The following is a 14,080-nucleotide window of genomic DNA, read 5'->3' as shown; positions in this document are numbered from 1 at the left end:
CTCCCCTGCCCCTCCTGTAAGCCGAAAGCGGAGATCAGGCCTAAAATTTTGGAAAAAAGGCTTTTGCACGGCTGAAGTGGCTCTGCTGTGAGCGTGGCAGGTCACGGCAAGGTTTCGGTACAGCCGGAGAGGTGCCAGCACCTTGCCGGGCACGTCGGGCTGCCTAGCCTGGTTTGAAGGTTTTCCTTCCACTGCACCCAGTGGGGGGGGGGGGAAGGGCGCTCACCCACCCTCTGCGAGTGAGGTTTGGGGGGCTTCAGTGCCCCAGCAGCGCCGTGCTGCCCCTGCAGAACGGGGGTTTTGAAGCACCAATTACCTTAATTCAGAGGGTTATGACTTTTACATGAAATACCTTGTCTTGGGACTGAAAAGCAGGTGCGGAGTTGGCCTGTAGGGAGGCTGGGGGGCTCTAACCCCATCCCACCCCCGGAGCCTGCATGGGTGCACTATTTGGGGATGGGGAGAGTGACCCCCGCCTTCCCTCAACCTGCTAATTTTACCTTAAGTTACATGACTAATGCCTTTTTTTCTTTTACTGCTTTTTCGTTTGTTTTCTCCTTTTTCTGGGGTTTGTTTTCTCCTTTTTCTGGGGTTTGTTTTCTCCTTTTTCTGGGGTTTGTTTTCTCCTTTTTCTGGGGTTTGTTTTCTCCTTTTTCTGGGGTTTGTTTTCTCCTTTTTCTGGGGTTTGTTTTCTCCTTTTTCTGGGGTTTGTTTTCTCCTTTTTCTGGGGTTTGTTTTCTCCTTTTTCTGGGGTTTGTTTTCTTCCCCCCCCCCCCCGGGGTTTTATTTTTCCCTTTTTTCTTTTTTTCTTCCCCCCCCCCCCCCCCCCCCCCGGGGTTTTATTTTTCCCTTTTTTCTTTTTTTCTTTCTCCCCCCCCCACCGGGGTTTTATTTTTCCCTTTTTTCTTTTTCTGGGGTTCCTTTCTTCTTTTCCTGTGTGTTTTTGTTTTTTTTTTTTTCTTTTTTTCTGTGGGCTTTTTCCTTGTTTTTCTATGGTGGCTTTTTTTTTTTTTTTTTAATTTTTCTGTGTGTTGTGGGGGGGGGGGGGGGGTTTGGGGTTTTTTTTTCCCTTCTCTCCCATGCAGACCTGCAGACCTGCCCCTTCAGGAGTAAGCTGCCCCCTTAGATGCTCCAACCTCTTGGGGGGCTCAAGCCCCAACCAGCACTCGCTGTCCCTGCAGCAGGGCGCGGGTGTTACGCGTGTTACGGCGTTGTAGGAAAATGTACGGAGCTTTCCGCGCGCAGGGCAGCGCACGAACGGCGACGGCCGAGCTCAGCCCTTGGATTTTATTATAAAGTTGTTGCTGTTACTCTTTCGTGCCTGTGCTGCAAGAGACGTGAATGAGCTGGGGGTGGGCGCTGCCCCCGGGACACCCCCCCCCCCCACCCCCTCCTCTGGGGGGACCCTCTCTGTGCCCCTGGGACCCCTCTCCTCTGGGACATACAGTTCCCACCCTTCCCCCCCCCCGGGATACGGGATACACCACTTTCCCTTCCCCCCCCCCCCCCCCCCCCCCCCCCCCCCAAGGACCTTACTCCTCTGTGGGGACCCCCATCTGCCACCCCTGGACCCCTTTCCCGCTCTTCCCCCCCCCCCCCCCCCCCATCCTCCAGGAGACACCCCCCACCTTCTCTGCCCCCAGGACATTTCCCCCCCCCCTACCTCCTCTGCCCCCCGACCCCTCCTCCTCGGGGACGACGACGACGGGCCCCTTCTGCACCCCGGGGACCCTCCTCCTCTGGGGGACCCTCGCCCCCCGTGACCCCCCTCCTCCGGGAGACACCCCCCGTCATCTCCTCCGCTCCCGGAGCCCCCCTCCTCCGGGAGACACCCCCCACCCCCCCATCTCCTCTGCCCTGGGAACCCCCTCCTCCGGGACATACACGTCCGGCGCCCCTGGGCCCTCCTCCCTTCGGCCCCGCCGCCCCCGGAACCCCCGCCGCCCGGCCGCGGGGCCCAGCCGGAACGCTCCCCCGCGCACGCGCCGGGCTGCCCGCCGCGCTGCCTGTTCCCGCGCCCGCGCCCCGCCGCGCTGCCGAGCGCCGCCGCCGTGAGGGGAGGGAGCGGCGCTGGGCCCGGCCGCCGCGGCGCGGGGTGAGGCGGGCCGTGAGGCGCCGGTGGGGCTGGCGGAGGAGAGGGCGCCCGTCAGGCGAACGCGGGGCCGGCGCGGCGCAGGCCCCCGGCGGGGTCCTTCGACGACGGGGACGGAGGGAGCGGGACGGCGGCCGCGATGAACCTGGAGCTGCTCGGTGGGTCGGGGGCGCGGGGGCCGGGCCGGGGGCGGCGGGGCCGGGCCGGGCCGGGGGGCGGCGGGGAGCGGCGCGATCAGGCGGGCCGGGCCGGCGGGCGCCCCTCACTCAAGCGCTGTTGTTGCGTTTCCTTGCAGAGTCCTTCGGCCAGAACTACCCCGAGGTAATGGTGCTCCCCGCCCCCCGCCGCCCCCGGCCCGCCGGCTGCTGCGAGCGGCACGGCGGGGCGGCGGCGGCGGCCTGAGCGCCCCCTGCGCTCCCTCTCCCCGTAGGAGGCCGATGGCACCCTGGACTGCATCAGCATGGCCCTCACCTGCACCTTCAACCGCTGGGGCACGCTGCTGGCCGTGGGCTGCAACGACGGGCGCATCGTCATCTGGGACTTCCTGACCAGGGGCATCGCCAAGATCATCAGTGCCCACATCCACCCCGTCTGCTCCCTGTGGTGAGAAGGGCTCGGCTTTGCTCGGAGTGACGGAATTCGATGTTCAGTGGCAGCTGACCTCGCAGCCTTTGCATCAGTGTGGAAGACTGCTCTCCTTTTTGTTAGAATTGATCCAGCTCCACGTTGGCTGGGCGTGCTCTGACGCCCTGACAGCCCTTAACACCCTGCACTTCTGGTTGCTGGGCTGCCAGCCCCTTGATTTTGGCCGTGTCCCTGTTAGTTGAGTATCAGGGGCTCCAATGCCCTGATGGCCCTTAACACCTGGTGCTGCTGGTTGCTGGACTGCCAGCCCCTTGAATTTGCGCATGTCCCTGTTTGCTGTCAGGGGCTCCAATGCCCTGATGGCCCTTAACACCCCACACTGCTGGTTGCTGGGCTGCCAGCCCCTTGAATTTGTCTATGCCCCTATTAGTTGAATATCAGGGGCTCCGATGCCCTGATGGCCCTTAACACCCTGCACTGCTGATTGCTGGACTCCCAGCCCCTTGAATTTGCCCGTGTCCCCAGTGCTGAGCATCAGGTGCTTCGGTGCCCTGACAGCCCTTAACACCCCGCGCTGCTGATCGCTGAACTGCCAGTCCGGTGTGGGATACGCAGTTACATTTCAGGATACTTTCCTTTAAGAGAGTCTGGAAATGCGTTATGCCTGCTAGGTTTTTGGCTCTTTGGTTTTTTTCTCACGCTAACAAATTTATAACTGAGTCTGATAAGTTGGTCTGATAATTTTAAACTGTGGATGTATGCTTTATGCATTTACGGAGTACCTTACTTAAACTGTTTCTTGTTACTGCAGCTGGAGCCGAGATGGTCACAAACTGGTCAGTGCTTCGACTGATAACATTGTGTCGCAGTGGGACGTGCTCTCAGGAGACTGCGACCAGAGATTTCGATTTCCTTCACCTATCTTGAAAGTTCAGTACCACCCTCGAGACCAGTAAGTCCTGTGAAAAAAGGGTTGAATGCTCTTATTTTGGTAGAACTAATGATTGTTAAAATGTCTTTACTGCAGTTTGCAGAGTGATTTTTCCAAGTCTAATAGATGACCTTGGTGTATTATCTTGTGATAAGGACCCTAACTGGATTTGTTGTGGCTCTCTTTATTATGAAAATACCAGGACGGGAGGAGAATAAACAAGGGAATGAGTCTTGGAAATGTGCGTGGAAACCTCTCGTTGAGTTTACAAGTTACTGCATAAACTTGGAGAAGCTTCCAGAGAAAGAAAGGAAGTGAGATTAGACAGGAGCTCAGTGTTACTTTGTGATAAAGTAACAAAGACAAAATAGAATAATAAAAATACAGAGGTATTATGTATTCTTGATATATATTGAGATTTTTTTTCCCAGGTTCTAAATGCGGAAATTCTTTTCCAGGTGAGAAACTACTCACTTTTCTTTTTCTGCTTTGCAGAAACAGAGTTTTGGTTTGTCCCATGAAGTCAGCACCGGTGATGCTAACCCTGTCAGACTCCAAGCACGTTGTCCTACCTGTGGATGATGATTCTGATCTCAATGTCGTGGCCTCCTTTGACAGGCGAGGGGAATACATTTATACGGGCAATGCCAAGGGGAAGGTGAGACTTCAGCAGGCAGCATTGGATGCAGTAGCTTAGATTACTTCTTGTCTTTGCCAAGATGCTTAATGTTTCTGGGTTGCGTTCTTTGTTTTAATGTACAAATAAGGCTTCCTGAATGTCTCTTGAATAATTGATACCGCGTTGATATTATCTTCTGAATAAAGCATCACACTTTATCTTTGAAGATCTCTAGACTATAATCTTTGAGTTAGGTCTTTGTGTTGCTGTTGTCTTTGATCATATTTGTTGGATCCTTTTCCAGTGTAAATAAACCAATGTTTATGTCGCAGAACTGTCGCAGAAACTGTAGTAGAACTACAGTTGCAGAATCCCAACTATTCCTGTGTAGATTGCTGAGGCTTCTGTTGTCAGGGTTAGTAGCTGATGCGAAAGGTACCAAAAGGGGATTGAGTTAAGACAAAGACACTGATTGCCTTCTGTCTCTTTAATCTTCAGATCTTGGTCTTAAAAACAGACACTCAGGATCTTGTGGCTTCCTTCAGAGTGACAACTGGAACCAGCAACACCACAGCTATTAAATCGATTGAATTTGCTCGGAAAGGAAGGTGAATTACTTTATTTATCAAATGGTATCTTTAAAGATTAATTGAAAACTATGGGGTAGCTTGACAGAATGTACAAAGTGTTAAAAACTCCTGCAGTTCTTTCGTGGAACATTTTCTGGTTCTTTTTTATTTTCTTAGCCTCTTAATGCAATGCATGTTCTGTGCACTCCTTCCTACAGCTGCTTTTTAATAAACACAGCTGACCGGATAATCAGGGTGTATGATGGCCGTGAAATTCTAACCTGTGGACGAGATGGGGAGCCTGAACCAATGCAGAAGCTGCAGGATTTAGTGAACAGGTAAGAGGCAGCAGGATGGCTGGTCGGCCTCACTTAAAAAGGTGAGGTTTGTGTGCTCAGCACTAAGGGGATTGTCTGGATGAAGGGTAGTACCGTATCTTATTAATTGTAATGGACAGTTGTTTTCGTTTGAAACCTGTCTGTCACAATTTGATTTGAAGTTTAAATATTTGTGGATGGGAGTATGTAAGATCTCAGCCTGAAGAACAAGCCCACCCTGCAGTCCTCCATCCTCCACTTTGTGTTGTTTAACTGTTTAACTTGTGATGCTGTCTTTGCACGCAGGACACCGTGGAAGAAGTGCTGTTTCTCTGGTGATGGTGAATACATAGTGGCGGGTTCAGCACGACAGCATGCCCTGTACATTTGGGAGAAGAGTATTGGAAACCTAGTGAAAATCCTCCATGGGACCAGAGGAGAGTTGCTCTTGGATGTAGCAGTAAGAATAACTGTCTGCTATTGCTATGTTTCTTGTTATTTTGAAAACAAAGCTTTCTTAATTTTATTTACCAATTAAGCTTCTCCTCTTTTCTCTTTCAAATAAATCTAGTGGCATCCTGTCAGACCGATCATTGCTTCTATTTCGAGTGGTGTTGTATCAATATGGGCTCAGAATCAAGTGGTAAGTGTTTTGGATTGTTTCCTTGAGAGATTCCACAGCGGTCTCTGTCTTCATAGACCGAATGGTTGCATGTTGAAGTCCTCTATTAAATCCCCGCTCAGCAAGCTTCTGAGGTTCACCCGCTTAACTTGTCTTGTTGAATGTGAGGAGGGTACTCACACTTCAGTTGCTGCACTAGTTAAGCTTTGCGTTGTCTTAACTGTTACCACAGGGACGTTTTGTGTGGGAATGATGTCCTGAATGTATTTAAGTACAGGAAATCTGAGTGAGCGAGCCAAAACTGCAGTGGCTAGATGTGAACATACAGCTTTGTTTTATTCGCAATATTTAAGGAACGTTACAACATTGCTTTTTCAGTACGAACTAACTTGTGCAGTTCCTAATTCGCTGTGTAACTGTGGACCGAAATGAGGCTTGCTTTTTTTTGTTTTGTTTTGATCTTGTATGCGGCTTGGGGGATTTTAATGCAGAATGAGATTGTAATTATATGAGTCCTCACTATGGCTGCTGTTTCTTTGCGTAAGGTAAAAATCGTTTTGAATTTGTGGTTTAGGAAAACTGGAGTGCCTTTGCGCCTGACTTCAAAGAGCTGGATGAAAATGTCGAGTATGAAGAGAGAGAGTCAGAGTTCGACATTGAAGATGAAGATAAGAGTGAACCAGAACAGACAGGTACTGCATTAAGTGTATTTCTCTGTAGCAAATAGTTTGTAGTCTTGACTACATGACCATAGTAAAAACTAAAACTAGTGATCATGGCAGTACACGTGGGCGTTGAATGACAGAACGGGAGTGGATAAATGAAGGTGTGTGAACTAACAGAGTCAGTATGATCCCTGTCAATTGCTATGCAACATTTTCTTTTTAGAAATGCTTCCCTTCTCCAATATATATTTAAGCAGAGAGCAGTAGTGAATGTACCTGTCGTGGTTTAACCTCAGCCAGCAACTAAGTACCACACGGCTGCTCGCACACTCCCCCTGCCCCTGCTGGCGGGATGGGGGCGAGAATCAGAAAAAGATAAAACTCGTGGGTTGAGATAACAATTTAATAATTGAAATAGAACATAATGACAACAACAATTGAAATGAAAAGGAGAGAAAGAGTAATAAAACCCAAGGGGGAAGAAAGTCCAAGTGACGCACAGTACAGTTGCTCACCTCCAGCTGTCTGAAGCCCCCACCAGTCCCCAAGCAGTGATCGGTGGCCCCTGGCCAACTCCCCCCAGTTTATATACTGAGGATGATGATGTATGGTATGGAATATCCCTTTGGCTGGTTCAGGTCAGCTGTCCTGGCTCTGCTCCCTCCTGGCTTCTTGTGCACCTGCTCACTGGCCCAGTAGGGGAAACCTGCAAAGTCCTTGATTTAGAGTAAACACTACTTAGCAAGAACTAAACCATCAGTGTGTTATCAACATTATTCTCATACTAAATCCAAACCACAGCACAGTACCAGCTATCCAGGAGAAAATTAACTCTCTCCCAGCCCAGATGTACAGGCTTGCTCTCCCAGAAGCAGTGCTGGATTTCAATCCGTGGCAGTCCTACCTGGCCACTTGGTGGTGCCAGGAAATTGTGTACTCCAAAAGGCGACAGCTAAACTGTGAAAGAAATCAGAATTATTCCCAGCATACCACAGAGCTCTCCTCATTCCCAGGCTTTGCAACACTTCTTGTATTCAGATTAATTCTTCGTTAGCAGTTTCTAATATTCAAGTGGAACATTGGCTTGTGGGAATTAAGCACTAAAATAAATTTCATCAGCTTTAGAACTAGTTCAGTGAAAACAACAAAACATTAAGATTTTAAATCTTTTATCTAGCTTTATTACTGGTGTTTTATAATAACAGGCCTGTCTTAGAACATAGAAAACCAAACTTAAAACCTGATGTATTTAAGAGGAAATACTTCAGGGTTATCTTCTGCTTTAATTCTCGCTTCTGCATGCTTAGACACTTAAGCACAATCTGTCTCACAAGCACAATTCATTTGGGCTTTTCCTTACTGTCTTGAACTTGTCTTTTTCTCCCTGGTTCTCAGGAGCTGATGCTGCAGAAGATGAAGAAGTGGATGTAACTAGTGTGGATCCCATTGCTGCCTTCTGTAGCAGGTGAAAGACCATTATTTTAAAGTATGAATAGAGAATGTATCACTAATATTGCCTGCATAATACGTTATAATAGCCCCTAGTTTTAAGTGAAAGCAAACATTTTTTCCTTCACAGTGATGAAGAACTGGAGGACTCCAAGGCTCTGCTTTACTTACCCATTGCTCCTGAAGTTGAAGATCCAGAAGAAAACCCTTATGGACCTCCGCCAGATGCGGTTCAGAGTTCTTTAACTGATGAGGGAATAGGTTCTGAGAAGAAGAGGCAGTCCTCCTCTGATGGACCTCAGGCACCAAAGAAGAAGCCCAAAACCACCAACATTGAACTACAAGGAGTACCTAATGATGGTGTGTGGAAGCTGCCGTTGTTTTATTGTTGGTTCTGCATCTGAGATGGTTTTTAGCTTTGCCTTAGTTTTGGCTGGAGACCTGAAGTTCAGAAGGTCACTCCTTAATTTTTTCCTTCCTTTGAAGTTACTGCTCATGACAGTTACTAATAGCTGCCGTCTCCACAAATTTTCTGGCATTTTGCAAGCTAGGAGTGAGTAAGGCATCCTGAAACTAATTTTTAATGCTGTTTGTATCTTAACCCCAAGGGCTGCGTGTGCTGATACAAACATCTTAAGGGATAATTCACATTGGTAACACGTTGTCTCTCCACAGAAGTCCATCCGCTGCTGGGTGTGAAGGGAGATGGTAAATCCAAGAAGAAGCAAGCAGGCAGGCCTAAAGGATCAAAAGGTAAAGACAAAGATTCTCCATTTAAACCGAAACTCTACAAAGGGGACAGAGGTGCTTTACCTCTGGAAGGAGCAGCGAAGGGTAAAGTGCAGGCGGAGCTGGGACAGCCTTTGACAGGTAAGGAACCCAGCGTGAGCGTCGTTGGCTTGCTTGGTGGCCTTGCTTTGTACAGACCCTGACTTAATATAGTCATTAGCGTTTTATCTTCCCAAATGGCACTTGTTCACTAAATGTTTGGCTGCTGTCAAGGATAGGTAAAATTTCACTTTTTTTTTTTTTTTTAAAGTGAAAGTGCTTTCAGTATTTGTAATGAAACTGCTACCCATCCCTGTGTTACTGCATATAAAGAGCACTCGGGTTTTTAGTAAAGATTGAGCGCTATTTCAAAAGCAAAAGATCTTTTGATAGCTTTAATATTTTTGGTAACTTCTGTTGACTCTTACATAAACAGGAATAATGTTTGGTTTTGGTGGCTCGATTTTGAGGAGGGAAAATGTAGGTGATGAGGGAGGATTCTGAAGCTGAAACTGACATTTTGTGCCATCAATACTAGGCAGAGTGCGGAAGAACAGAAAAGTTTTGTAAGCAGAACTAGGAAATGGAGCACCGATAATGGTCCGTTTGATAAACAATCCCTGAAATAAAATTCAGGAGCTGAATTTTCTATTCCTAGCTACACAGCAGCCTTATTTAAATCCCAGAAAGTACAGTTGCCGTAAACGAGGATGGGTTTTGGTGGACTTTTCTCCTTTTTTCTTCCTTTTTTTTTTTGGTGTCATATTTTGTTGATTTTGTACTAAACCAGGACTGTCGCAGTCCCTTTTGTTGGGGCCCAGACTTAGTGTCGGAGAGACTAAATGTTTCCCATCTGTCTTACTTGCTACTTCGGCTTCTTCTTTGGGAAAAGTTCATTCAAGTGCAGTAAAGAAAGCACATGTTTGAATTGATGTGGACTCCAGGTTTTTTTTTTGGGGGGGGGTTATAGTGAAGAACTCAGGGTTGATATATGAACAGCTTCAAAGACATAATGTAATTGATACATCAAATTTTGCATTTCCTAGAACTCAGCAGCTGCTGGTGTGGATTTTATAGTGTACAGAAGTGATATTATTCCCCACCCACCCCTCATTCCCTCACTGCTGCTCCTGTGCTACCCACCTTGCTCATTGGCCTTTCTGCTCAGCTCCTGTTACGTTGCTTGTACTAGTATTGATGATTGCTGTTTTCAGAAAAAGGGAACGGGATAAAAGGAACTTAGCCTGTACGTGGAAAAAGTGGTGGATGTTTTCTGGGCTTCAATTTAATCCTTTCACAATGCACCTTGCAAAATCCAGAAATTAAACAGATAGCCAAGCATGTCCTTAGACCTTGTTTGTAGCCTGGGAGGTAATGCTGACCTTCTAGTGTTAGATTTACTGGACAGGGTGATTCACTTTTGACTTCTCAAGTCATTAGGGGTCATCCAGTATGTTTTACAATCTGATAGTAAGGAATTATCTGGATTGTGTAGATCCTCAGGTGTCTTTGCTGGCATCTGTTACACACCCTGAGTGCTCTGTTGTACCATGCTGGATGGACAGGGCGGGTTTGAAGACCAAATGAGTATAACCATTAGCTTCATCAGCAGGCCTGTTGATTTGCTTTCTTTTATCATGCTGCTAATTAACATGAGCATATGCAGAAGGATATAAATGAGAAAGGATCACACGCTGGAGGCTTAACAATGTGGCTTCCAAAATGAATTTCAGTCATCAATTGCTTCAAAAACCAGTGCTGGATATTTTGACCGTTTTAGTAGCTGTCTGTTTTTAGAAAAGTACTTTTAATAGCAAGTGGTTTTGTTCAGCTTTTTCAAGGTATGGTTACGTAGCTCTGTTATCAACTTGTTTTACTAATTTGCTTGATCTGCATCGGTAGACAGATCTCGGCATGCTTTCTTCTTGCAGCGATAGCTGTTGCGTTGATCTGTTCTGAGAGCTGGGATAATACTATTCCTACTTCCTCTAACGTGTTTCAAATGAGGCAACATTCTAGACAGATTCCTTTCTTGGTTTTTTGTGGGTTTTTTTTTACACATCCTTGCAAAGCCATATTTGGGAGGATATTTCTGTGGTTTTCCCTGTAACGCTCCAGGCAGTCGTTATAATACAATTGGACTTGCTATAAAAGACAAGAGTGGAATTTTACTGCTGCAGAGCTTGGGATGTGCATACCTGTGCCAGTACAGTTAGCTTTGGGGTTTGGACACTGTAAAATGGAAATTGTCTTTTCTTACGAACAGATGGGTTTAGACCCGTGTTCCCTACTTACTTTATGCATCTATTGAAGATGGTAGAGCTCTCTGAAATCATCTATTGAAGATTGTAGAGCTCTCTGAAATCATCTATTGAAGACGGTAGAGCTCTCTGAAATTTACTTTCAGGCTTTGTTGCCTGTGAGCACTCTAAGGTGTTTTTCCATGGTAGCGTTCTTTAGCTTGATTGAGATACAGGCAAATAATTGATATTGCAATGATGGACTTGTGTCTCTCGTTAGGGCCTGTTATTGTGCTTCCTAGTGCTGTTAACTTAAGAGGATCTAACAGATCCATGCAGTAGATCTCAGTAGTCAGTGGTGGAAGTGTCTGTATGAGTCATGTTACGAGAAGAACAGATAGTGCACAGAAAGAAACTGTCACTTGGATCTTTCCAAATTCACGGTAGTCCCTTAGTCCGTGAAGTCCTTGTCTGTCTTCCTTTGTTCTCTTTACGGCTTGCACCTACAAGCCCTGTTTTGGGCAGCCAGGTTTTCTTGGGGGGTTGCTGATGTTCCACCATGTGCAAATGCACACTTAGAAATTCAAAAGGCCGCCTGCCTGGCACCCTGGAGCCAGACTGCCTTTTCTGTCACTTGTGCATGATGCTGTTAATTCTGCTAGTTCCTCTTGCTGTTGCTTTTGGATATAACTAATCAGCCGCTAAAACAGTCACACAACAAGCACTTCTCCGTTGAAAACTGTTTGCCGACATCCCATAATACAGTGTCTTTCTGCAAGCTGCGTGGCCGGGCTTGGAGCCTGGTGCAGCTGCGTCTGTGTCACTGTGCTGTGCAGTCTGATAGTAAATGCCTCGCTCTTAAAGCTGTTATGTCAAAATCAGGTTTCAGTATAAACAAACTGAGATATTTGATCCGTTTTATAGTTTTAGAATAGAATCATACAGCAATCTGGTTTAACCCAAACTTAGGTGGAACTTGGTTTCAGTTGTGCTTTTGCTCTGAGATTTTGGGATTGATGAATCAAAAAATGTTACACCAGGTAAGTTTGCTTGCAACTTTGTGGAGTTAAAGCCGAGTTTCTTAGTCACCTTGTCCATGCCTGTGCACGTCATCTCAATTACAAATGCAGAAAGGCTGGAGATCTTAATTTGTCGTAGGTAATATCTTGTTGATTACGTGTCATTCTGAAAAGAATGGCTTTATCTAGAAAATCTTGTTTGCTGTCATATTTTTTTTCTGGAAATGCTACCGTATTTGGTGGTCTCTGGTTTCTGGTAACATCTGTTTGGGTCTGGTTACTTATTTTTCACCTGTCTTTGATCTCTTTAGCAGGTGGTGCAATCTCAGAATTGTTATGAAGACACTCTTCTTTATCTTCCTGTATTCTTTCCTATACTGGCACCATAATGTGGAAAATAGATGGAAGTGCTCAGTCAGAGTGAACTGACTAACACAGCAGACTGATTGTTCATGGATTCAGGGAGTGACTTTTGTAAGAAATGAATATGGAAGAGGAAACGGCCTTCATTTCTCCTTAACTGCCTCTTCATCGAATGGTGTAAGATGCTGACTCTCAGGTCGTGCGATTTGCAAAGAGACTAACTGGACTGCCTTTGTGTTGATATATATAACTATTTCTAAAGTGAGCTGGTACCCAGAGCTTATCAGCCATTTTCTTTTGAATATTTTTGTTGTTCCTGAGTTGAAGAATACCCAAAGTATGTATTTTTATTCCTGATGCCATATGACTGTGTATCCTGCAGACTTCCCTTTCTTTGCTGTTAATTTTCATTTCAGTGGGTTGTAAGTCCTTCTGTGCCAGCTGCGTTACTTTATCAGCTTTTCTGTTAGCTCGGTGTGACGTCTTCTATGCTGACATGCTTAGTGAAACAGTGCTGCTGATTATGTGCCAGGTTTGATTTCATCTCATGTGGATAGAGGTCTAATGTGAAGAATTCAAGACACCCTCTGAAGTCTGCAAAGAATGAATCTTCATATTGTGAATATTTTAGACGTGAAGGATGACTCTGATTATGGGAGAAGGAATCAGTGAAAGTAGCTCTAGATAAAATACTCAGTTTATATGCTTTCTTCTAGCCTGTGATTCTGTCCTTGAAACTGGTTTTATTCTGTCTCCTTCCTGTCAGGTGCCCTGCCAGAAACAATTGGTTTCCTCCTTAGCTGGGAGGTACTGGCAGTTAGAGAAAAAACAGAGCTGGTATTTCTCTGAACTGAAACAGGAGTTCTTCAGGGTTTTTTTCCCCCACTTCTGGATCAAGAACGGAAGAAAGATGAATGCTAACAGTGCATTCCCAGCCATGCTTTAACCTTTTATACCTTAAAGATGGTTGTAATATTCCCTTTGTGGGAATGGGAAGAAACACTTTCTCTATCCAGTACCTACAGCCTGACACCTCTCTGTGCTAGACCAACTGCCTGTAAAAAGAAAGTTTCCATTCCTAATGCCCCTTGCTTGATTGACTTTTAGAGTTCCTGTGCAGTTACTTCCAGTTTTTCCCCAGATGTAATTATTTAGATTATCATTACGTATTTAAATTTTCGACGTATCCTGCAGACATGAAAAACCAAGAGGAGGAGTCATAAAGAGATTTATTAATTAGCAGTCGGAAGTATGCAGTACTCGCATGAGAGATAAGCATGGGAAGAGAGGACGCGCTTTAAATCAGAAGGTTTTTGAAAACTGGTATTTTCATCTCCGGCTTTGGTACAGTGGCCTGCTTCATTTAATGACATTCATTCCCATGCATTACAGTATTAGTTTTCTTTGTTCTTTCTGCTTGTAGGATGACTTTCATCTTTCCTGGGACACGCTGTTACGTCAAATCCACCCGTACGTGGTGTGGCTGACCCCACAAGCTTTAAAAGATGCACAGGCAATGGTTCTCCAGATCATTTTGAAGCGTATGATTTGCCACAGACTCCAGCCTTCATTTCTGTTAGAACTTCTCTGTGTAGTGTATATGTCTTTGGTTTATTCTCTTCCATCTCTTATTTTATTTTTTGGTATCTGTAGTTTTGTACAATATTTGTCAGATACTGGCTTGATGGTAGTATATAGTAGTGATGTTAGTTTTTGTCTTTGTAAATAAAGAGGTATGTTTTATTTCCTAAAGTCAATGGGTAAGTCTTGGCTTTTCTATACAACCATGATCATGTTGTGACACGTTTAGGAATCCAGCTGTGGTGCAAACACAAACGGAT

At 46.1% G+C, this 14,080-nt stretch overlaps 1 protein-coding gene across 5 annotated transcripts; it reads left to right on the top strand.

Moving 5' to 3' along the window:
- Positions 1-2,013: 2,013 nt before the first annotated feature.
- RBBP5 (RB binding protein 5, histone lysine methyltransferase complex subunit) lies at positions 2,014-13,991 on the top strand. Of its 5 annotated transcripts, none has more exons than XM_080367211.1 (14): positions 2,016-2,250; positions 2,388-2,413; positions 2,523-2,695; positions 3,489-3,629; positions 4,104-4,266; positions 4,726-4,835; positions 5,015-5,134; positions 5,420-5,573; positions 5,685-5,756; positions 6,310-6,427; positions 7,796-7,865; positions 7,980-8,209; positions 8,525-8,602; positions 12,191-13,991. In XM_080367211.1, the coding sequence occupies exons 1-14, from the start codon at positions 2,232-2,234 to the stop codon at positions 12,214-12,216; spliced, it is 1,500 nt and encodes a 499-aa protein (XP_080223337.1). In that variant the 5' UTR covers positions 2,016-2,231; the 3' UTR covers positions 12,217-13,991. The 5 variants fall into 5 exon arrangements, with proteins under 5 accessions (XP_080223333.1, XP_080223337.1, XP_080223335.1 ...); XM_080367209.1 differs by having other exon boundaries at positions 8,525-8,719; XM_080367210.1 differs by having other exon boundaries at positions 2,017-2,250; positions 12,188-13,991.
- Positions 13,992-14,080: the final 89 nt, after the last annotated feature.

The sequence above is a fragment of the Falco punctatus genome (assembly GCF_963210335.1).
Source record: "Falco punctatus genome assembly, chromosome: 17".
In the NCBI taxonomy this organism is placed as follows: Eukaryota; Metazoa; Chordata; class Aves; order Falconiformes; family Falconidae; genus Falco; species Falco punctatus.
This window is presented reverse-complemented; position numbering and strand designations above follow the sequence as displayed.

Bases quoted from the DNA above. Each gene is read 5' to 3' on its own strand.
- RBBP5 (XM_080367207.1), top strand. The intron at 3,630-4,103 runs GTAAGTCCTGTG...TCTGCTTTGCAG, and splicing joins CAGTACCACCCTCGAGACCA to AAACAGAGTTTTGGTTTGTC. The intron at 4,836-5,014 runs GTGAATTACTTT...TCCTTCCTACAG, and splicing joins GAATTTGCTCGGAAAGGAAG to CTGCTTTTTAATAAACACAG.